Source organism: Pseudochaenichthys georgianus, chromosome 21 (assembly GCF_902827115.2).
Source record: "Pseudochaenichthys georgianus chromosome 21, fPseGeo1.2, whole genome shotgun sequence".
Classification (NCBI taxonomy): domain Eukaryota; kingdom Metazoa; phylum Chordata; class Actinopteri; order Perciformes; family Channichthyidae; genus Pseudochaenichthys; species Pseudochaenichthys georgianus.
In genome coordinates, this window is record NC_047523.1 from 16,573,248 (window position 1) to 16,597,319 (window position 24,072).

At 42.7% G+C, this 24,072-nt stretch overlaps 1 protein-coding gene across 7 annotated transcripts in view; it reads right to left on the reverse strand.

The window, feature by feature from the left end:
• Nucleotides 1-12,265, reverse strand: part of stxbp5l (syntaxin binding protein 5L) — a 214,687-nt gene extending 202,422 nt beyond the window's left edge. For all 7 annotated transcript variants that reach the window (XM_034110236.2, XM_034110234.2, XM_071207092.1 and 4 more), the window contains exon 1: nt 11,324-12,265. In XM_034110236.2, coding sequence (XP_033966127.1) covers nt 11,324-11,491 — 168 coding nt within the window. In that variant the 5' untranslated portion in view covers nt 11,492-12,265. The remainder of the gene's footprint in view (nt 1-11,323) is intronic.
• Between the last annotated feature and the right edge of the window lie 11,807 nt (nt 12,266-24,072).

Below are 24,072 nucleotides of genomic sequence, written 5' to 3' on the forward strand. Positions count from 1 at the left end.
GTACGGTCTGCCATATGCTATTTTAATTGTAAAACAAGTCCTTATTCATCATCATCTTTATTTAAAGAGATTCTTGGTCCATTATTACAAAACACACAACACTCAAATATAAATTATTTTCCACCACTTATTGTTTTGTTCTCCATTGTCTTTACCGTGAATAAGGTGATTCAATGATTTCAGGGAGTAATTCTGTCATGCTGAAAACCAAGCGATGAAGGGAAGGACTTTCATTCTTCTCTGAGGCTGAGGGATCAAATAGGCACTTCCTCCGTGCTCTTACTGCATGGCACATGAATGCACACACAGAACAGCACATGAATGTGAACAGGGTAAGAATGCAGTGTGATAGCTCCGGAAATATATAAACGAATGAATTCGGCTGGATAAGCTTCCCTCCCAGCTGACTGTAGTGGGCCCATGTGTACAGTATGTGTTGCAGACTACACAGAGTTATGTGAGTGGCAAGAGGGATTTGTACGTAAACACTTGTATTTGTATATGCATCTGTAATAATAAATGTTTTTTTGCATAGATGATTATAAATACAAAACCACTATATGACATTGAAGAATACAAATGTTTTTCAAATTGGAAGCATTTAACACAAACCATTAAAGGGTAAAATGTGCTGAATGTTAAGCAGGTGTCTCTTCAGATGAAAGCATGGGCTAAAAAGCAACACATAATTTCAATATCACAAGCAGAAGCAATTTCCTCTGTGTGAAGGGTACGGAGGAGGGGATTGTGGTGATTGTACACTGGGGCTTCATGTTGTGCTTTCAGATGAGGGGTCAGAAACCAGTTATGTGTGGATGCACTTTGTATGTGGTTCAACCTTTTACCCACAGCAGCAGGCATATCATTAAATCAGTCTTTGCATCAGCATCATGCATCATGCCTGAGGCTTATTTGAAAGAGTAGGACTGGATGAAATAGTCACATGTTACTACCAACGACTCCATAATGTAACATGTCAACTCTGCCCTTTATGACCCTTGAGAAGGACCCCCATTCACGTGAGGTTGGTTTCTAAGAAAACATTTATAATGTTAGTAGTTGTTCCTGTCATTCTGTTTTTTCTGTATGGTTCTAAAAGCTTTCTGAAATGTTTATGATAATACATTTTAAACTGATTTCATCTGAAGTAATCATACTGCAGGCTAATGTGATTAGCTTGAGTGATTAGCTTGCACGCTATCATGGCACTTCGCAAAGACCCAATGATGAGTAAAAAACTCATTTTCTTGGTCAGTTGAGCAAAACTTCATCATAGAAAGTGAATAATAAACAGAATGAGTATTTGTAAAAATGCAATATTATTAAGATATAAATATATATGCCTAAATGGGTTACTTTTACTATTATTGCTTTAGATGTATATAGTTTTGATCAAGTTTTCAGTTGACTTTATTAAGAAAATTGTAAAAATGTACTAAATATGGATTAGGTTGCAGTTGAAGTGTGTTCCTCCTTTAATTGTCTCTCTTACTTATTAAACATGGATGCAAGGCACGTTTATCTGCATTTTTTACTAGTAAAGATACCTAGAATCCTCTATTGAGCTGTGTTTCTATTAACTCCAGCTCCTGCATACACCGTTTAGATATTTTAGAGAGACATCAAGTAGATGAGGTTTGTCAAGTGCTCGAGAGTATAGCACTTAAGAGCAGAGAGATTCACTAACCACTCAGAGAAGCAGTGGAGAAACTGTATGGTGGTTTGAAGCTTTGCGGTATTGCAGTTCTAAATTGATTGTTTTCCACAATCATCTCAGCAGTCATATTCACACACTAAAACATAGTGTTTGTTTATGCTCATATTTTCCCTGACAGTAAAATGCACACAAATGGCAATACATGTGTGATAATATGCATCAATGAATAGGATGTTTCACGGTTGAAGGATGAAAAAACAACAGAAAATTGTTTGACTATTTGCTAAACATCTCTGTAATTTTCAAAGCATTTACTGCCTTTTATAGAAGTTCTATACAAAATAGGTGAACAGATGATTGACTCCCACAATCTTCCTTCTGCCCAGAACATTGATGCAGCCACAGAACTCTATGGGGATTTAATAAAAATGCAATGTAGGTGAACCTTTGGGCCCTCAAATGTTACCTAGGTTCTCCTTCATAATACATTTTAACTTGACTGGTTCCCTTTAGAAATAAAAAAATACATTTGAATAGTTCTCATTAGGAGCCACACATCACACAAAAGAGGAATTACTGCTGTGGTTGATTAATGGATTAACAGACCTAATGAGAGTGAAGTGATGGACAATGGAGTGAAGTAAATGGCTGTAAAAGCTCAATCCATTATATTTGCACAGAATGAGGTGAGGCGGGTGGTCTGCTGCCACATGCAGTGGACAAAGCAGTTTGAAATCCCACACAAAAATGTGCCGCTGTTCCTTTTTCAAACACACACTGTCACGAACAAAGTAGAAAATTATAAAAATGCTTGTTTTTCCACACCATTGTCACATCATAGATTCTGGGTGTTTCTCAATGTCGAGGACGCTTCCTTGGTAGGACATGTCCTTCCGAGTCAGGTCCTTCAGAGGCTAGGCAAGAATCCTTCCTAGCATCGGAAAATGAAGAATGGAACAGGCTAGCAAGTGTGCATGTGTGCGTCATATGCAAGGCCCGCCTTAAATTGAGCGCGATTTGTTTGAAGACTAATAACTGATTTGCGAAGATCGAAGATGTACTTGAGTAACTGTATTTGGTAAAATGATCATCTCTCCAGGGGAGAACCACTATACTAACACCGAACGTTCTCTTTCTGTTTGCAGCCTTGAAAAAGTCCTGGAGGATAAGCAGCCATAAGAAAATCATAAATTCACCATCACCAATCAATAATAAAATGTGTATTTCATTTCATTTCCATCTTTATTTCGAATAGATTAAAAAAAAAAATAACAAATGTGAAAAACAGAATACAGTATTTATCAATGTTCATAATCATATGTCCAAAAGGGAGCAGGAGGAAGCAAATACTTAATTCCCACCTCTTACTTACTGCTGATCAATGATTATCCTTTAAATCATTTCTGCAAGCTATTCCTACTTACATAATTGTACAGTGTTCAAATTACCAATTTGCTTTCAGGGGAGCCCTATTTTTCAGTGCACATCCTGTTACTAAATATGTCACACGCACGCTCTGTTGACTGGCGGTGGATTTTTCAGCGAGCGGCAGGGAGATCAATATACTTGTTGCCTCTTTGCAAATCTCACATCCACATTTTTTTTTATTTATGAAAAGCCATGGATAGGCTACCTTTCATTCCATTTTCATTGTTGAAGCCTCTTCAGGCTCCGCATCGGCAGGCCTCTCCCTCGGTGTGGAGCTGTCAAAATCGACCCTAACGCCGCTAAAAGTTATTTTTAGATTCCTTCGCTTCTTTGCTTGTGAATCCAAAAGCTGCGAGGCTTGGCTGTTTTCGTTTCGCCCTATTTTGTATTATAAAGTAAAAAAAATATCAATATGAACATTTCGAATACCGCGCCGGCATCACCGCCATAACCATAGCAACGTAAGTAGCGTAAAGAATGCAGCGCCACCACGTACAGATGGCAACACCCAGAAATATTCACAAATATGCAACAAATATTCATAAACTGTAATGAACAATGACTATTATTTATTTCAAGAACTTTTATTTACAGAAACTCAACATTTCTAATCTGCACGATTTCTTGGGCTCCCCTTATTTATCTCAAAGTCGGCCTTCAGGGGAGCTCCCCCCCTCTTTAGGGGAGCCAAGCTCCCCCTGGCTCCCCCCCATTTTGAATACTGCATATTTAAATGTATACATACATTTACATTAATGTATCATCTTCAATCACCTTTCTTCATTCTCTTAGCTTTCCAAAAAAGCGTTTCTGTACATCCTTTCCATTCATATATCATACTTGATGTCTGCAAACCTTTTTTTACACATATTGGTGCACATTGTAGCAAAAACCACAAATATCAACAAAAGAGGCAAAGTCAAAACAAGGTTCATTTTAATTATTTATTTAGGTGCAAAACGCTCTAAGGTCTCATTCAAACCTAATAGTCCGCTTCTCTGGTGCGCACCAGATGACAGTTCGTTTTTCAGAAGGTTCGGTTTGCGTTCACACGGGCAAAACTCAAATGGACTATAAACTTTAAACACAAGTCTTGTGCACATTTACTACGCCATTGAACATACTTACATTTAAATGTGTACTTCCTGGACGTAGCATCCTTGAAATAGTGGCTCTGAAGGATCCTCAGGGTGTTTCTCAATGTCAAGGAAGGATCCTTCAGAGCCACTATTTCAAGGATGCTACGTCATCGAATCCCGCCGAAGGACTGTTCCAATGTACAGCATCCTTGGAATTCTACAAAGGACTGAGTCCTTCGTTGCGGGAAATTTCGAGGATGCACATGTGTATCCTCGGCGGACTTAAAAGACCCACAATGCTTTGCGCACGGACCAATTTCCAAATTCTTTGGCGGAAATGGCTGAATCCAGGCAGTACACACTTAAATGTAAGTATGTTCAGTGGCTTGGTAAATGTGCACATGACTTGTGTTTAAAGTTTATAGTCCGTTTGAGTTTTGCCCGTGTGAACGCAAACCGAACCTTCTGAAAAAAGAAACAATGGAACAAACTATCGTCTGGTACGCACCAGAGAAGCGGACTATTAGGTTTGAATGAGGCCTTAGAGCGTTTTGCACCTAAATAAATAATTAAATGAACCTTGTTTTGACGTTGCTTCTTTTGTTGATATTTGTGGTTTGTGCTACAATGTGCACCAATATGTGTACAAAAGTTTGCAGACATCAAGTATGATATGAATACACACTTTATTATTGATTGGTGATGGTGATGGTGATTTTAGGATTTTGTTATGGCTGCTTATCCTCCAGGACTTTCTCAAGGCTGCAAACAGAAGGACAACGTTGTATGTTTGTATAGTGGTTCTCCCCTGGAGAGATGATCATTTTACCAAATACAGTTACTCAAGTGCATCTTCATTCTTCGCAAATCAGTTATGAGTCTTCAAACAAATCACGCTCAATTTAAGGCGGGCCTTGCATATGACGCACACCTGCTAGTCTGTTCCATTCTTCGTTCTCCGATGCTAGGAAGGATTCTTCTGAAGGACCTGACTCGGAAGGACATGTCCTATCAAGGAAGCGTCCTCGACATTGAGAAACACCCCCTGTTCTCGGTAGAATTCCAAGGATCCTGGACATTGGAACAGTCCTTCGGCGCGATTTGATGACGTAGCATCCTTGAAATAGTGGCTCTGAAGGATCCTTCCTCGACATTGAGAAACACGAAACACCCTCTGTCTCAGTAGGGTCTTGTCTTATGAATACTTTTATAATGTTTTTGTCATTTTTTGCTCATGCCAAACAGCCTAAATAATATTCTGCTTGTGTTTTATGTTATTTGAACATGCTAATGTAAGTTATTTCATATAATAATAATTAGGTGAATATTATTGTTTAATTTTGAGATAATTATAAGAAAGGCAGAAGATTCTTCAAGCATTAAAGAACAAATACCTAAATGATTTGTAAGGGATGGATACTGCATACCAAACACACACCCACACAAACAAACACACACACACAAACCCGCACACACATACACACACACACACACACACACACACACACACACACACACACACACACACACCACACACACGTCTCTTATTTTAAGCCGCAAACAGACACAAACTCCTCCCTAATTGATCCCACACATGGTAATGTGAGACTATTAGTCAACCTACTGACTCGACGCACCCATGAAAGCTTGTGTGGTCGCTTTTTAAGAGAGTGCCATATTTACAAACCCATGTATCATACAATCAGGAGAAAGGCAAAGGATGGCCAATTCTTAAACTCTGAGATTCAAACATGAGTTTAACAAAAAATGTTTTCTTCAGTAAAATGTACAACGTGAGCAATCATACCAAAACTATTTGGCTAATAGTTTATAATACACTACTGATGATTTGTCTTGTGGAAAATAAATTCTAAATACATTAGGTGCAAGTTGAACAGTTATTTCACAAGACACATACAAGTTTGACCTGCCCATGAATGTCTCCAACAAAATATTGTGACAATCTATTGAAAAGTTGTTGAGATATTTCTGCCATGTCCATTTTTATTCCTCCCAGTTTTCCACAAAAATACCTCTTGTGGTTCTGCAAATAATGATAATTATTTCTAATCTGATGAAACAGTTGATTTGCTGAAGTTTTAACAAGTGTATTAATCTCTGATTCTATAAAGATCCATTCATATGTCACACACCTGACTATTGAAGGCATAGACTAAACTACTTCTACTTCAATATAACTCACAAAGCAGATGTGCTTTCAAGTATGAGTTCATCTTTCTGACAAAGGCGACACTCACAAATCACATTTTTCACATCCGCTTACATTCATCCTGCTCTTTCGTGCCCTTCCTCACAGCTTAAATACGAGTATATTGAGAATTTTCCAATTAACGGGGTTTAGAACCATGTTCTTCACAGCGACAGGCAGGACTTGAATATGAATATAGAAACCAGTACTTTTCATTGATTACAATTCTATAGTGGGTACTCCACTTTAGAGAAGTGATAGGGTAAAAGAAGAAGGGCGAATTAAATTTAAATGAAGTCAGCTGAGGTAGAGACTTCCCAGAATGCAAATGACAGTCACTACAGGCGCTGGTGATTAGTGTTAAACATCTGGCTGGTGGTTTTCCAAATGTGAAGAGGTTCTTTTTTCAGATACATAAGCATTTTTACAACTCAGTGAAATTGTCCTACGACTTCTGTGATGCTTATAATCAAAAATAATTTGTTAAACTCTGTCTTAGAGGTGATGTTTGTTATTCTGTAAAAAAAAATCAAAGCAGCTTTTTGTGACAGTTTTTAGGCAAAGTTTTAGGGCACCAATCTTTGTTCCATTTTAAATAATGGTCACTGAGAGGCACAAAAACTACCTGTGTAACAGCATTGAACAATACGCTTGAAGACTCTAAAAATGTATTTTGTTTTTATGCTTTAAAACAGGAATATGCAAGCTGAACATTTTGTTCTTTTTACTGTGAATTACTTTTTGAGGGCAGTATCAGTAGCTCTTTAAATACATTCTTTAATGTATCTCTCTTGTTTTTCTATAGTTACATTTTTCCTAACCACAGAACCTTGAAGTGAAGAGAAATAACATACACCTGAATAAACATGACTTCAAACCGAGGTATGGATTTAAAGATTGAAATTCAGCCAACTTGTATACTTAAATATAGGTTTTGTTTAGTCTCTTCCTGATTTCGCCTTCAGTAAACCTTAAATTATATGAGACATTAATCTAGTTGCTGACTGGTCGTCAGTTCCTGCAGAGTGTTTAGCATTCATGCTTCAAGCTTTGTGTCCTAACTCTTTTCAAAAGGGCTCTACTAGTTTGACATCTAGAAAATTGCAAAGGACAGCTATGCAAAGTAACTGTCCCGATCCTTAAGCAGGCTGACATGATGAGTGCTGGAAAATCCACTTGAGGCTGGCCATTAAGGGATACACCTGTTTAGCAGCCACATTTCTGTATGCATAGCACTCGAATGAGGCTTCTTTGCAATAAAGCACGTACGAAGATTATTACACCACCATCAGCAGCAGCTTGTAACTCTCAAAGGAGACAGAACAGATCCATGATTCAAGCTGTTTACACCGAATCCTGATTCTGTCATCATGTGGCACCAGAGATCATATGCAAAGCTTCCTACTGTTTGGTCAACCAGTAGGAACCCAATATGGCTGAAGGCTGAATTAGCCATCCCAGTCAAAGGCATGAAAAGCTTTCAGATACAACTTTTTTTCTGAGCTGCTCTTTCGTGCCCTTCCTCACAGCTTAAATAAATCAGGTTATTCCCTCTGACCTGCCTCACTGTCAGAGTGTTTTCCCTTTCATACCTGGTGCTAACAGTTTGTCCGCTCTCTGTGGTCTCGAGACCCTGTATGTGAGTACACGCTGTGCCCTTTCCGGACTGCAGGATTTATATTCAGACACTGCAGCCCACACCCTCGCCAAAGTTCACAAGCTTGTGTCAACTCTGCAGCTTTGCTAAACTAATATTGAGAGAAGTATTTTACCCATGTTTTGGCTCCTCGTTGTTGGGTTGCTGTACTGCAGTTTTAGCCAGAGGCAAAGTGCTGTTTCTTTTCTAGAGTACAGCTTAGAATATGCGTGTTTTGCATTTGAGGGTGATGTATTTATGAGGGATTTTATGTAGGGAACATTTCGGTTTTCGGGTTGGAAAAAAATGTTTCTCTGCTATTTTCAACAAATGATTCGCATTGGAGCGTTGCAGCGCGAAGAGTGTTTTATTTAGTCCTAAAGCCTGAAAGCTGTCAGCGCTTTTAGAGAATTAAATCCATTAAATCCATAAAACTTGCTTGGCCTTAACCATGACTCAGCCTTCTGCCTTCCTGCTGTACTTCCCTTTGGCTCCATTACACTATCACACCAACACACTACTGACATGAGACAAGCCTGTTTCTTGTCTTTTTTCCTTTTGCTGTAAAGTGATTCATCAGTCTTATTATTACCTCCTTATTGTATCATTCATTTCAATTAATTCAACCCACCAACACAATGGAATTCAGTTCAACACTCAGACACTAACACTTTCTGTCTGTTTATACCACTTTCTCTCAAACACAAATGAACACATACTGCTGTAAACTTAAACAAACCTGTAGATTCAATCAGACTCACAGCTGCCTCTGTCCCTCCTCTTTCCCACCTTTACACCTCCAGTCTGAGTGAGATCGCACCAAACATTGCTACATTACATAAACCAAAAAGAAGCTGTAGGATCCAAACAAAAAATGGTTGTTGCATCTTCCCACATGGCACAACGAGGACAGAAGTCATGACTGACTTCGAGAAGTTAGCCAAGATGCCAAACCCTCCCACGCTCACAGATTTATCCCCCTGTTATAAAAGTGTGTATCTGATCTAAAAATATCTGGGGCAATGAATGGAAATGGAAAATGTGGGTGGTGCCTTGTATTTCCCTCAGCTGCCTTCCAGAAAGGTTATTACTGTATACGTTTTTGGACCAATTTTAGGGCCACGTGTGTTTACATTAAGGGATCATTACCTTTAAAACGTTTTTAATTTCAAGTAAGAAGGCTGCACCCATGTTTGTTTATGCAGATTTCTCAGATTGGTATAATCAGGGTCTGACAACATTAAAAGACCCTACAAAGAAATAAATGTTTTTCTTTACATTTCATATGACCTGGTCGGTTTGAAAATGCGTCATGTAACTAGTTGCCGGATAAAATGGAGGAATCAACAATGAGAGTTGGAGACAGGAGTGCATTGGTTGTCACAGCTTGTACAGAAAGAGGAGCTCTGTGTTTTCTAAAGGATTTTCAATGTCATGACATCATTTCAACAATGTTGATACGACACAATATTTCAGAAAAAATACTTCTCCAAGTGAGCCAGGGTTGGACACAAAAATCTCACTCAATACTGGACACATTTCACACTGACACAAAACATGGGAAAATAGGGGAAAAATATACACCATTTCTCTTTTTATCCGACACTTCAATATTTACATATATCCCCCTCAAACCTAAATGAGTATAAATCAGTTTTTGGCTTGTATGGAATGCATATATTTAATTGCTGAATAAATGAGGAAAAAGTTAAAAGCCCCAGACTTTTCATGGTTCTTCAGGTCACTGTGTGAGCATGTCTACATCCCACCTTCTGCGCGGCAAGACATGAGAAAGCACTTCCCTACTTCGACAACAACAATGCTTTTGCACACTTTGTACAACAATACCGACTTTATTTAACTATTACTTTCAGATAGTGTGTCTTAGCATGTTTTGACACTACACCTGAGGGGAGTATTTTGTCAAGCTTGATGTTGCCATGGTGATTAAGGCCCAAACAAAGGACTATAGAAACGTAATGGTGATAGTGGCAGAAATGTGACAATATAATGTATAAATCACACACATAATCTCACTGTAACCACTGTACATTCTACAAACTCAAACCTGCACCTGCACAGAATACATTAAAAACCCAGCGAAGAAATGTGATGTAGGTGGGAATGGAGGGCTTTTTTGTACACACTATAGTCTTCTTTATAACTTCTATATAACAGCCATGCATTGGCCAATCACTGAAGGAGCAGCAGCCTCCTGCATGGGCCTTGTCATTTTTTTCTTTACCGGCACTTTCTCCTCCCTGTCTGCCTGGCGAGGATGCTCTGCAGCATCCTTTTCAGCTTGTGAATCAACCTCCCTCCTACTCCTCCTCCCCTCCTCCTCTAGCTCCTCTATACAGACAAGAAAAAAATAGAACTTTCCCTCCCTCCCTCCCTCCACTAGTGCCAGTCTGGCCAATATAGCTCCATGAACAACCCTGTTTCTCTTGGGTTCTCAATTATTTATTCACAGCTGTATCCAAACATTCTCCCCGTTTTCTTTATTGAGCAATGTTCGCTGCAGTCAGCTCCAAAGATGCATCCAGAAAAAGGTCTGCAATGGGCGGCAGAGGCTGCTATAAATACCTCCAACCCCCCCCACCCCCCCACACCTCCAACCGTCCACATCCCTCCCTCATTCTCCCTCCTTCTTGGTGAAAAGCACATCAGCTAGGACAGTACTGCAGGGTCCCTCCGCTGGCTTCCTGTGCACTTTTTTTATATGCAAGGGAGGGACACCAGTTATGTCATTGCTCCCACAACATTCGTGCCTGCCTGCTGATGCAACGGGAGGCTGCTATTCCTTGACTTCCTTTGGGTTGTTTATATCACATGTGTGTAGGCTATACTGCAGCTTATGCAGCGGGCTGAAGCCGTATAGTGGGAAGAAGCCAACACTGCACGCACATGCCAGCTTCACCCAACGTGCACACGTGCCTACGGGGGTTTATGTTGATGAACACTGGGTGACTAATGGAATAACCGCGATTCCTTGCTGTTATAACGCCCTAAAAACAAAAAGCCACTGAGGATGAGAGAGAACCAGAAGCTTTTGTTTTGCGAGAGAACATGTTTTCGAAATTCGAAACCAGAAGCTAACTTTCAACAGAGAACATCACGTTACCAAACGAAGCGCAGCAGCTGAACTTGTTCTGTCCCTTTCATAAATCCATACATAACATCATTTTGATACAAGCATCATGTAGGTGAATTTGGGGGAAACCATGTCCAAGATGTTACATTGTCTTACAAAGAAAGTCGTTATTGGTTGTTTACTGCCTTAAAATGAAAGAAAATATTTTTGATCGACCCACCTTACACATCTGAAAGTTTTCTGACACAAGTGTCTCCTGGATGTCGATTTCCTTAGGAGTTGGCGCCGCGGTGGGGGTCCCGGCCGCGCTGCCGGACGATGGGGATCCCATAGTGCCTCCCGGAGAGGAGGTGGTCAAACCGTCCAACACCTTCCGGAACTTCTTCATTTTCTATTTGTTGTATATTAGGTGTAGAGAGAAATTAGGCTTTCTTTGATTTCCCAGAGTCTCCTCTCAGATGCAAAACTCGTTTGGGCAGCCGGAGAAAGAAAACGTCGCTTCCTGCAGCAGTAGCAGAGTAAAAAGAACCACTCTGTGTTGTTTCTCTCTCTTACGTGCAATTTAGAAAGTCATAGAGGCACCTCATCTTGTTTGCTGGCTGTTGTCCACACACACAGACAAAGATTTCGTCTGAGCCACTCTGATCTGAGGGGTTTTGGAGCCAATGTTGCAGATGCAGGTCGCTTATCTCATATTCCGACGGAGCCGAAACTACTAAACTTCCTCTTCCTTCTGCATCCTAAAGTAACATCCAATCCCGGGCTCGGAGAGAAACCCCACTCCTTAACACAAGCCGGGGAGCCGAGCATGAGCAGAAGCGATCAGAGGAACTTCGAGCAGGTCGATCCACTTCTCCCCTCCCCAAAAAAAGGAAAGCACTTTGGTTGCCAGTAACAGGGAAGGAAGGAGGGGGGAAACACTGGAGACGCAGAGGCAATGCAGTTAAACGCGGTTGGACTCCAAAGTCAAGCCGGAAAACGAGTCCATCGAGGAGAGGAAGAGGGGACACAAACAAGATGCTGTGCGATGGCAGTGATAACTGGAGGTTAACCTATGGATTGATTTGATTTTTTTTTCCTTCATCCAGCTGTGCATTATCGTCGCTTCCCTGCAGTCCAGAGGCAGGAGACTGGAGCTGTCCGCGGTGCTGAGAAACCAGTGAGCCCCTCCTCCCACCACCACCCTTCTCTCTCTCTCTCTCTCTCTCTCTCTCTCTCTCTCTCTCTCTCTCTCTCTCTCTCTCTCGCTCTATATCCCTCACCAGCGATTGGTGCACACTCTTAATCAAAGAAGCAGAATGATTAAGGAAAATAAGCTGGGAAACGCTTCACCTATTCACCCTACAACAAAATCATCCACACAAGTTTTTGTAACTGCTTCCATCTGCAGCTGGTAATTTTCTGTCAGTTTGCTCGGAAGTCTCCATCAATAGGATCAGTGGAGTGGGAGAATTAGATATTGTCCATTGTTTTCAGTACCAGCCAAAACCAAAAACCAAAAAAAACCTCCTTAAAAAAGAAAGACTGTTTCTCTTCACTGGATTTTTAATATTTAACTGTAAACACTCATAGCTTTGCAAATCACTGAATTCATACGTAGCTGTTAAACCCTCAGGACACAGGAGAGACTGTGGGTTGCTTGAAGGACCAGTCTTCAAACCTCTTCAGCTTTGGAACAGCTGTTCTAAAAGCACCCACTTGATTTAAAACACATCTTATTTTTATCAGCATTTTACTATAAATAACAATTGAATAATTGTCCGTAAGGTTTATATACAATATGTTGCTGTTTCAATGAGAAACACTAAAGAATCCTTTATTGGATTTAACACATTTTCTTATTTTAAAATGTGAAAAATCACATTAACCCCAAATTGACAGTAAAACAGCCTTAACCTTATAACCAAGCACTTTAGTCTGGCTAAGAGAAAGTGTGGTTATGGTTTACTCCCATGGTGTCAGCAAACAATTACAATGCAATCAAGGAATATGAAATACAGAACTTGTGTTTTTTTGGTTATTTTGGTTTATTTTCTGCTGTATACCCAACTCCAGGCAATATAATGTGATTAAGTATCTATTTTTGTCTTTGAGTGATATTGGAAAATCATTGCGTATATGTTGTCATACATTGAAGCACATACAGTAGTTACTTTGACCTCAACTCACATTTTTACATAAAGCATGGTGAGAAGAAGATGTTATGTCAAGAAGGGAATAAAAAGAGGAGACTACATATTTCCAGTTTTTTCAAAACCATCATAAAACTGCTTGTGCTTCAATTAACTATACTACCTGCTTCCATGTTTTAAGGTCGGGTGATGCTCCAATAGTTACCCACAGGTTATATGGAAGTCAGCAATGTAATACTTGTGTTTGAAAAATAGAATAGTGGTGGTTTTGAAAACCTCCTGCTAATAATGCTTGCTTCAGGCATTTCATTTCCTTAGCTCTATAGGAGTGGCGAAGTCACGCCCATCTACTTCCGGTCCATGGGACCTTATTTCGGAAAAATAATGTATTGAAGTCAATGGAAAGAAAAAACGTATCTTTCGATCCCGTTTGAATTGTGCAATGAATTACACATATGATGTTTGTCAATCTTACAAAATAATTTCCATGTCAAAAAAGTCACAGTTTGTCGTAAAACTGTTGAAATATAAGACTATGAAAAATATGCAACTAGAAAGACTACAAATCCCAGAGTGATGTCACAATTGCTTTCCTCCACTAAGAGATAGCTAAGATCAGATAAGATAACTGTGTGCTTAGTACCAGGTTGTTATCATACCAGCAATGGGTCTTGCTCGTTCTTTCGCTTCCCGTCTGATGAAAGGACCAGGAGTGGCTGGATCAAGTTAGCTACCTAGCTAGTAGCTAGCATGTTAGTTGGCATTACAGCCTTGTCATTATTATTAGCCTTAATATGAAGTAACATTAAGTAACCCAAAATGTTAAACAGTAAGAGTAGTACTCATATTTCGTGAACCCTTTGAAGAGTACTGTTACCGGTGTGATCATTCTATAATACACAATTTAAGCCCGGGGGAGAAATGCTAACGCTAGCATCGGCCATCGCCGATCTTTTCTACTTCATGCTATCTGCACAAATGGTTGACATTAAACATTAAAAAGACCAGGCAGTTCAGAGAGAATCAAAGGAAGGCAGGCAGGCAGCTTTGCATGACATTCTTCTGGACGTGTTTCATTGTGGTGATAGTGAGGGTAGACAATCATTTTGTTGACAAGACAGTAGTGAAGGCCATCTTGGTGACGTGTGTTGTTCTGCGAGACCAGAGATGTAGTTCATTGAGCGTTTCACACAAACAAAAGTGTTACTTCACAGTTTTACGACACATTTTTTTTGTTTTGACTTGCAAACATCATATGTGTAATTCGTGGCACAATTCAAACGGGATCGAAAGATAATCTTTCTCTCTCCATTGACTTCAATACATAATTTTTTCGAAATAAGGTCCCATGGAGGTCCACCGGAAGGGGAGGGACTTCGCCAATCTATTTACTAATGGACATGCAAAACCATGTTTTAGTCCATCAATCATCAAGAAAATATACTTTGCAATGCCACAAACCATTGTCCAAAGCTTATGGTAAGTGTTTAGATTGATTTCCTATCTGTTCCAAGCATCTATTAGTTTCTATGCATTTTTGAACATTTTGCATTCACCAAGATGACAAGAATCTTAATAGTACCATTTTTGTATTTAATTTTTGTCAAAGATGATTATTTTTCTACGGGTATTGCTAGGTTTTAAAAACACATTTAACATTTTGTACCAGCTAAGATTGATGCACAATTGTGTCAGGATATCAAAACATGAAAACCGAAACAAACATGGATGTTTTGAAAAAACATAAATGTGCCATTTGAAAATGCAACCCAATCAAGTCTCAGATATCAAAGCGTCTACCAACACCAGGACATACATTAACAGAGCATCATGCTGCAATACAGATACATATGAAAGAGATTTAATGTAATTAAAAAAGCCCGCTCTGCTCTTATACCAATAAGTACAGAGTTGCCAGTGAAAATATTCTACAATCCAACATCACAGTAGACAAAAGAAAATAGCATTTTAATCCTAAACCATCACTAGCTCCTTTGAATGGTCACGACCGGTGATATTGCATAAGCACTTACATCACCAGCCTCGGCCCTCTGGCCATACTGGATGTTATGGAGTCAGAGCACAGCACACATGGCGGTGTGTCCTTTTCTCCGATCTGAGATAAAAAGATTATAATACAACACTACTATTTCACTAATGCTGTCAGGACTGCACACTCTGTCATAAACACTAGCCAAGCAGCATGCTGACTTCAAGATGCCTAACAATTTGGATTCTCTATACTTGTGTCTTCCTCTTCATCTTTCTTCATTTATCTTATGTTTTCCTACCTTTCAAACCCTTTCGAAAAATGCTAATAATAATAGGCATTTGATAGTATATATTTGCTTCAAAAGGATCCCACACAAGAATTCCTAAGGAGTACCACCAGGAAGCGACATGGGACCCCTATACAAGTAAAAATGGCATAGCAACTTCAAGGCACAGTGGGGGGTTGCTTTAATCTTTTTTGCTAAAACATGGCAAATTTGATTAATTTTCCATTTTCAAGCATGGCTCCATTGAGACTAAATTATGCAACTTTTCAAGCACAATTATCAAACTCTACAGAGGTTCTCTTTGCTCAGCTCTAAACTGTGGTAATTTCAGTGTGATGGACATAAAAGCAATACTACATTTTAAAAGTCAGCGAGCACATCATAAGGGGATGTGGGTTTTGGCTACGTGATTCCAATCCACTCCACTCCTTAGTCCATGCTGCTCCCTTCCACAAAGTTTAATAAAAATAGGCCACGTGGTTTCTCTGTAATCCTGCCAGAGAACAGACCGTCAAAACAACAAACACACCCTCCTTGAAGTGTTGTTGCAATACTTCATGCATTGCAAGCATTCCATTATTATGCAGGTCACCAGCTAGGAAAATAAAAAGAGCTAGGACTATTTCAAAGAATATTGACCTTGAATGGTAAATTGTTCTCCGCTGGTTCCAAGGCAGGTGTCACGGTCTGTCTGTCTGTGTTGTGTTTTGTCTGTATCTGGTTTCCTGTTTTATTTTGAAAAGTGTTCACCCCCTGTCTTGTCTGTTGATTCCTGTCTCTGTGTTTGACCTCCTGTGTCTGATTTCCTGATTGTGTTCACCTGGTGCCCCTGTGTTTTCTCCTCCCTCCTCCCTCCTCACCTGACTCTTGTTTCTTTGATTAGTCCTGTGTGCATTTAGGTTCGTTTTTTCCTGTTAGTCTTTGTGAGATCCTTGTTTGTCTTGACTGTGTTCACTGGGAAGAGTTCTGTTACATTTGCCTTGAAATAAAAGTATTTTCTGTTTAAATCTGCATTTGGGTCCTGCCTGCTTCACTCAACCCTGACAGCAGGGGCTCAAATTACAAAGGAAGTGTCTATAAAGGGGCTCAGGCGACTACACAAACACACCAGCCCATTAGATATGTTAGAAGTTCCTCGATACGCAAGGACTTGACCTCAGGGGGCTTTTCACATACGATGTTCAGAGCTGTCTACTTAGCGCTACGCAATGCTGCCCTCAAAAGCAATTATATCGCTTAATGTTTTGTGTTGAGGAGATACAAGGAGGTGGTGTTTTTGTCTATGTGCGCACCATGTTTGTGTGCTGTTTACAACACCCGAGCAATTTGGGAATAGACACAAATGCATCAAGTGAGCTTGATATTGTGTTCAGCACAAACATGCACCCACAAAGGGCTTTGTTTTTCGATGGTACATGGTAATTTGGCTGTTGCTAAATTATGGCCATGGAGAGAATTTGTGGTTTTCATTGGAGAAAAAAAAAAATACATAGACAAAAAAAACTTAAATAGGAGAATTTAGGATGTTGTAAGGGAGAGGATTACTCAAAGCCATTGACGCAGTCTCTGTGTAATTAATACGAATGTCGGAATTTAATTTCCCATGACATTTCTCTTATGACATCTTTCCCACACTGTTCATTGTTATTTTCCTTACAACAAGATGTGCAGCAATCAAGAACAATCTTTGGATGTCTTTTAAAGGCTTTTATGACGATTATAGCTCACTGCTGATTGAGGGAGAAGGGCAAGTTTGAACAATGGCTGTACGATTGACCTCTGCATCCTGGGAAGATGGCCCCATGCTTCGTCTCAGAGATGATTCACAGAGGTTGATTACTTTTCAAGAACAGATGTAATTAAAAGTCTGTCGAAACGAGTTCAGCTCAGAAGGAATTTGTGCACAAGCCCGCACACACACACTCAGTCACAAGGCCAAGTACAGTGTTTAAATGACTATTGATTAAGGCCAAGTTACTGGGTGATTGGAAATGACAGATAGTGACGGCTACCTAGAACCCTCAGGGCCCTGACTAGTGCCATTAAAGACTGTATAGTCAGACCCATTGCACCGAAAATGTTCAAAAGCTGAACTTTATATAACTGACAGGGTGTGTGTGAGGAAGATACCGTCAGCGCTTGTTATCAAAAAGAAAGAAAACTCTTGACCCAGTATTATAGAAAGACAGACTTAAGGAGCGAACCATTTAGCAATGAGGAATGTACTGAGAGACGGGATGCCACATCACTTGTACCGTGCAGATCATTTGAGGTTGACAAATGACACGCAGAGAACATTGACCCCTTTGGTCTTTGTAGCGGGACTGCAACCACTTTAGTTTCGGACGGCAACAACGATTGCCACGACATTTTGTACAGACGTTCATGGTCCACAAATAATGATTGCTCATGATTTCTGTGATCCCCTGACTTTTCCTATAGGGCCACCGTGATATTGACATTTGTTCTGCCAGTTGAAAACTATAGGTTACTTACGTAACCCCAGTGTTCATAGTAACATGAAGTGAGATGTCTCACTATGGGATGCGCCTCATCGCGGAGCAAACAGAAGCATCAATCTTATTACGCCAATCCTGATTGGCTGGTGATCTTGACGTCAGCGTCAGGGGAAATCACTCCCTATAAGTAGCTTGCGCCACAACGCATGCGTCATTCAAAATAAGCATCTTCATGTTACTCTGAACACTGGGGTTACATAAGTAACCTATAGTTCTCATTCATAACACTCGATGTTCGATGTCTCACTATGGGATATTGTAGCTCCCGTATTGCCAGGCGAGCTTATCTTGAGAATCACCGATCAACCAGAATTTAACAGGTGGAGTCCCGACTCCACAAGGTGCCCAGCACTGCTCGGGCCACGCTTGGAGCGGAGACGTCTAGCCTGTAAAAGCGGACAAAAGTGAGCGGCGAGGACCAGCTCGCCGCTGCACAGATGTCTTGGATGGAAACACCCTTGAACAAAGCCCAGGATGTAGCCAGGCCCCGAGTCGAGTGAGCCCGCAGACCCGAAGGTACTTGCAAATTCTGACTCGTATAGGCCAACGCAATTGCCTTCACAATCCAGTGGGAGAGCCGTTGCTTAGTAACAGGCTTGCCCTTGTGAGGGTTAGCCCAGGACACGAAGAGTTGGTCATTAAGACGAAGCTCTTTTGATCTGTCCATATATGTGTGTAAACCCGGACTGGACACAACAGATCCTGCTGCTGCTCCCCGGAGGAAACCAGCGGCGGAGGAAATGCCTCAATGTCAATTGGGGTACACGAACCAACCACCTTTGGTGTAAAGGCAGGGTTGGGCTTCAACAACACTCTCGTTTGCCCTGGGGCGAACTGAGTGCATGAGGGATGTACAGACAGTGCGTGAATATCGCTGACCCGCTTGGCGGATGCCAGGGCCAGTAACAGCACTGTCTTGAGTGACAGATATTTCATGTCAGCTCCTTCCAGGGGTTCAAATGGGGTCATTTTGAGCCTATTTAAAACCACTGCCAGGTCCCATAAGGCCACCATAAGGAGCCTGCAAGCTCCCTTCATAAAACGGCAAACCAAAGGATGTTGGCTAGCCGTCTCACCCTCAAAGCCCACCTGGCATGCAGCAATAGCAGCCAGGTACACCTTGATCGTGGAGAAAGCTCTGTGTTTTTCGATCAAGTCCTGTAGGAATGATAAAATCACCCCGACAGGACATTGAAAAGAGATGTGTCCTTCTTGAAGGCACCACTCCTCAAAGACCCTCCACTTACAGTCGTGAAGAGACCTGGTGGAGGAAGCTCTCGCACTCTGAATAGTGTTTATCACCTTCTGAGGGAGTCCCACTGTATTCAGATTGTACCACTCACGGGCCAGGCCCATAGTGCCCCATGCTCTGGGCGTGGGTGAAGGATCGCCCCCCCCCGCCTGAGACAATCTGTCCCTGCGTGGTGGTGGCTGCCATGGCTGCCCACACAACAGCTGATATATCTCCGCCAGTCCGTACGTTGCGGGCTAGGGCGGAAACATCAGAGTAAGTGTGTGGCGTTGCTCCTTCACTCTGGCCAGAGTTGGGGGTAACAGAGCCAGGGGTGGGAACGCGTACAGAGGACCCGGAGGTCAATCGTGTACGAGTGCGTCCCCGCCTAACAGTGCGTTTAAATCGTGCATTAAAGAGAACAGCTGTCATTGAGCATTTTTTCTTTATGCGAACAGATTTGACGAGGCTCCGCCGTAACGCACCCACAGCGGACTCTCGATCCTTGGATGTGGAGTCCAGTCTGCATAGAGTGGTGCACCTCTGGACAGTAGTTCTGTCCCGAGGTGCATCACTCCTGGTACCTGTGTCGCTCTCAGAGAGAGGAGACGTCTGCCGCTCCAAGGGATCAGTTTGTGTGCCAGTGTGTGTGACTGGAAACACAGGGAGGGCCTCTCTCTCCAGAATATGGGTTGACTCTCTCTGGGCTTGTGAAAACAGATAAAGTATAACTGTTTTGAGAAGCCCAGGCAGATGTCGTGAGTATCTCCTGCTGTATGCTCCTGAGAGCCAGCTGAGATGTCACGCTTATGGCTCCAGCCGGCACTGCGCATGCGTGTGACGGTGGTGCCTTTACAGCTCCAGCCGGCACAGCGCATGCGTGTGACGGTGGAGCCCTTACGACCCCAGCCGGTACTGCGCATGCGCGTGACGGTGGTGCCCTTAAAGCCCCAGCCGGCACTGCGCGTGTGCATGGCGGTGGTGCCTTCACAGACCCGTCAATAATCCGCCTTTTGAGAGATGCCGTAGCTGCTCTCAAAGGGGGAAGAATTGGCGGGCTGTTTATTGGTTTTATTGATTTTCTTTTCATTTTTTTTGAGCTGCGCCCTCGGCCTGAAGCCTGGATGCGTCGGCGGCAAATGTTTTATGACAGAGGAATCAATCAGCATGTGACATGTGTTTGTGCGGACTTGAGGATGGTGTTTAGGCATCTCTCGAGGCGGCGGGAACACATTCACGGAGGGGAGAAGGAGGGGCTGTCACGCCGCTCGCTTCTTCTTCCTCGACTGCTGGCCGAAATTCTGGGTTGGCTGAGCCTGAGCTGCATCCGGAACCAGAGATTTTCTCGGCCAACTTGCCCTTGTCTCCAGCCTGGGCTGGGGACTCGGGGTGGGCTGTGACCTCTGCTTGACCGGTGCTTTGAACCGGGCAGAGTTCGCTTGGGTGAAGGACTGCTGCTGCGAGGGCAGCGGCTGGACCCTTCGAGGGAGGCAGAGGTAGAGTGCCTCGTCCTCCTTCTTCTTCGTCTCACACCTCCTTTGCCCATCGTTCCCGAGGGAACGATGGGCATATCCAGCACATCTTCCCTTTCTCGGTCAGGGAGGTTGGTGAGGTTGAGCCATCTACACCTTCGGTAGAAGGTGGGCCGCCACCAGCGGTTCCATGGGCGGAATGCGGAGCAGGCCGAGCCTCTCCATTCCATCGCAATCCAGGGAGGAGGCACCCTGGATTGGGACCTTGTTGCTGAAGGGCCGGTCTCTCCACGAGACCGACACTTCATCCAACATTTCCGGAAAAACCGGGAGGAGTTGCCTCCCTTTGCCCGCTGTTTGGGGAAGATGCTTCCCCTCGTAGCGGGACCTGGAGGTCTCCTTGGCCATTTCAGGCCACGGAACATTGAGTCTGACCGCAGCGCGTTTGCACACGGCCTGCAGGTCCATGCTCAGACCGGGCGAAGCTGGTGTGCTGTCGCCCGGGAGAGCAGCCCTCGCTCCAGGCTTTGCAGCCTGGGCCGATGACATGAAGGTGTCCTCTTCTTGGTCATCCGACTCGGACAGGAGGAACGCCAGGGCGTCCCCCTCCTCGTCCTCCTCATAGTCCAACTTGAGGACATCCTCCGCGGGTGAGACCATGGTGAGGTCTAACCGGGAGCCCCAGCTTGGTAAATCGCGGGAATCCGTTCCCGCGTGTCTTGTCGTCACCGGGTCCCGGGCGCGGGATTCCGGTTCTGAGGCCATCGCTGATAATGAGCCCCAGACCGACACGGAGAGGGGTTCGCTCTCTGTGGCGGACGCCCCCGTGTCTTGACTGCCGGCCGGCGGGTCCATGGACATGGGGGGGTCCTGTTCCGACAGGCTAGCTTGTCTCTCTAGCCGTCGGCGGAGGCTCTTGACAGTGAAGCGGACACAATGTCCGCATGAGCCGGGGTTGTCGATAGCACCTCGGGCATGTTTCAGCCCGAGGCAGGACGAACAGACCTGGTGTGTGTCTGTGCCCGAGATCTTCAACCCGCAGCCGCAGAGTCGAGCCACCGAGTCGAGCCACCGAGTCCCTGACTCCTCTGGTGTGAGGGAGAGGGGCGTCCATCTTTGTCGCCTCGTGGCATGGAGAGGGCCCGCTCTCGACAGGTGGGTATTACCACCTTGTCCTTAATCCGGAGAAAGAGGGCGGTGTGGGTCTTTTAATCCCGGAGAATACTGACTGGTGTGGCAGTATGCTCCTCTTTTAATCCTTTTCCCCTCCGTGGGGAAGAGAAAAGAAAAAACGTCCTCGCTACCGTGGTGTCGGTAGAGAGGGAGCGAGCTAGCAACAGGTGTGTTGCTAGCTTGAAAACATCGGACCTATCTTACTTTCTCGTAGAGAAGGGCGAGGTCGATTTTTCAAGTACTAACGGCATTAGTACTACCGTCTTCCTGCGAAGCAGAAGGAGTAGCCGGCTAGCGCCTGTCGACCAAAATGGTATTTTAGGTTCAGTCTGTGGACAGTGAAGCTAGCCCGGCTACTATGAGATGTGCTCTGAAGCGAGAAGAGGTGTTTGAATGATGCATGCGTTGTGGCGCAAGCTACTTATAGGGGGTGATTTCCCCTGACGCTGACGTCAAGATCACCAGCCAATCAGGATTGGCGTAATGAGATTGATGCTTCTGTTTGCTCCGCGATGAGGCGCATCCCATAGTGATACATCGAACGGAGTGTTATGAATGAGAACTATTGGTTTGATTGCCATGACATTTGATACAGACATTCATATCCCCCTCAGGATGGATGGAAGAACTCTGGTGACATCTGAACTGAAATCTAGTGCCATCATCAGGCCAACATTTTAAATTAACCAATACCTCGGTGTGGGACAATCACCTGTAAAATAAATGACTTTTTTTTCAATCAGTCTCAGCATTACATTGTGTTTTGTGCCTAATAAGAAAATGTTAGCATGCTAACAGTTTAAATTAGGAGGAACATCGTCAACATCAGCATGTTAGCATTGTTAGCATGTTCGCATGCTGAAGTTGGCATTTACACAACAATCTTCAGAGTGTAAACATTTGAAACGTGTTCCATGTTGGTCAAGTGTAGTGCAAAATTAATACATTTGGCACAACATTAACAAAATCAAATATTAACGTTGAGACAGGACACCATTGTATGTACAAACTAATCTTATAGAAAAAACCAACATTTAACAAGTTCACAGAACATGAACAAAGTAGATTACATTTCTATTGAATGTTCACCACTGTATTAAAAAAAGATGCCATCTTTTTGGACTGAGGTTATTGTCATCTTAACCTGTGTGCAGATTGTTAATGTTGTCCAAGTGAGACTGAAGTCAAACGGCTGTATAGCGTTTAGTGTTTGGTCATATAGATATGTATTATATGTATACGATAATATGTTTTACATACTAAGTAGGATACACAAGCATCAGCTACAGTAAATGTAAAAATAAAAGTTCAATTTGCAATTTACTTAAGTAAAAGTATAGAGGAAAATTATCATGTTAGGTAATACTACTTCAAAATTGCCCCACTGAGTACACATCATATTAATTAATTGTGCTCATACAGTATCTGTGTTATGGTTTAGATGTTTTGCTTTCTCCTCCTCCCCTCTGTCTTCTCTCTCTCTCTCTCTCTCTCTCTCTCTCTCTCTCTCTCTCTCTCTCTCTCTCTCTCTCTCTCTCTCTCTCTCTCTCTCTCTCTCTCTCTCTCCTGTGCAGTGTGGTGATCGTTAGAAGGCTCAGCTGGTTCACAATGAGGAGCACCTGTACTCATCTAATCAACTCCTCCATAAAACCCTGGTCATGTTCACACTCCAGTGCCAGATAATTCCGTCTCACTCGGTAGAGCTGAACGTCATAGTAGCCTAGCTTAGTGTGATTTTCTCTTGCTGTTTTTGTTGAAGAGTAACCTTGTTTTTTCCTCTGTTTTTCCAGTGTCTGCTCGAGCCAGCCTGAGTCCTGCCGCCGCCACCAGCGTGAACTAGATCCACCTTCATTTTGTGGATTGTTTTTTAGTTGCTCCTTTTTTCCTTTCTTAAACTTTGTTAAAAGACTGAATCCATCTGGTCTCTGCCATTGTAGGTCCTGAACTTTTGACCCAGCCGCAACAATCTGAGCAAATATAAAGAAACCGCTGAGGTATTGATTACACAAATCAATACCTCATCCACTTCTGGCAGGCTGTTTTGAGATGATCCCCTTATGGACTGAAGCTCCCACACACTGAACCTCTGCACTCATATGTGTTGTAGGAAGTTATTAATGTTTACCAACAGTCATCTTTTGAAGGTATTTGATCTAGACTCAC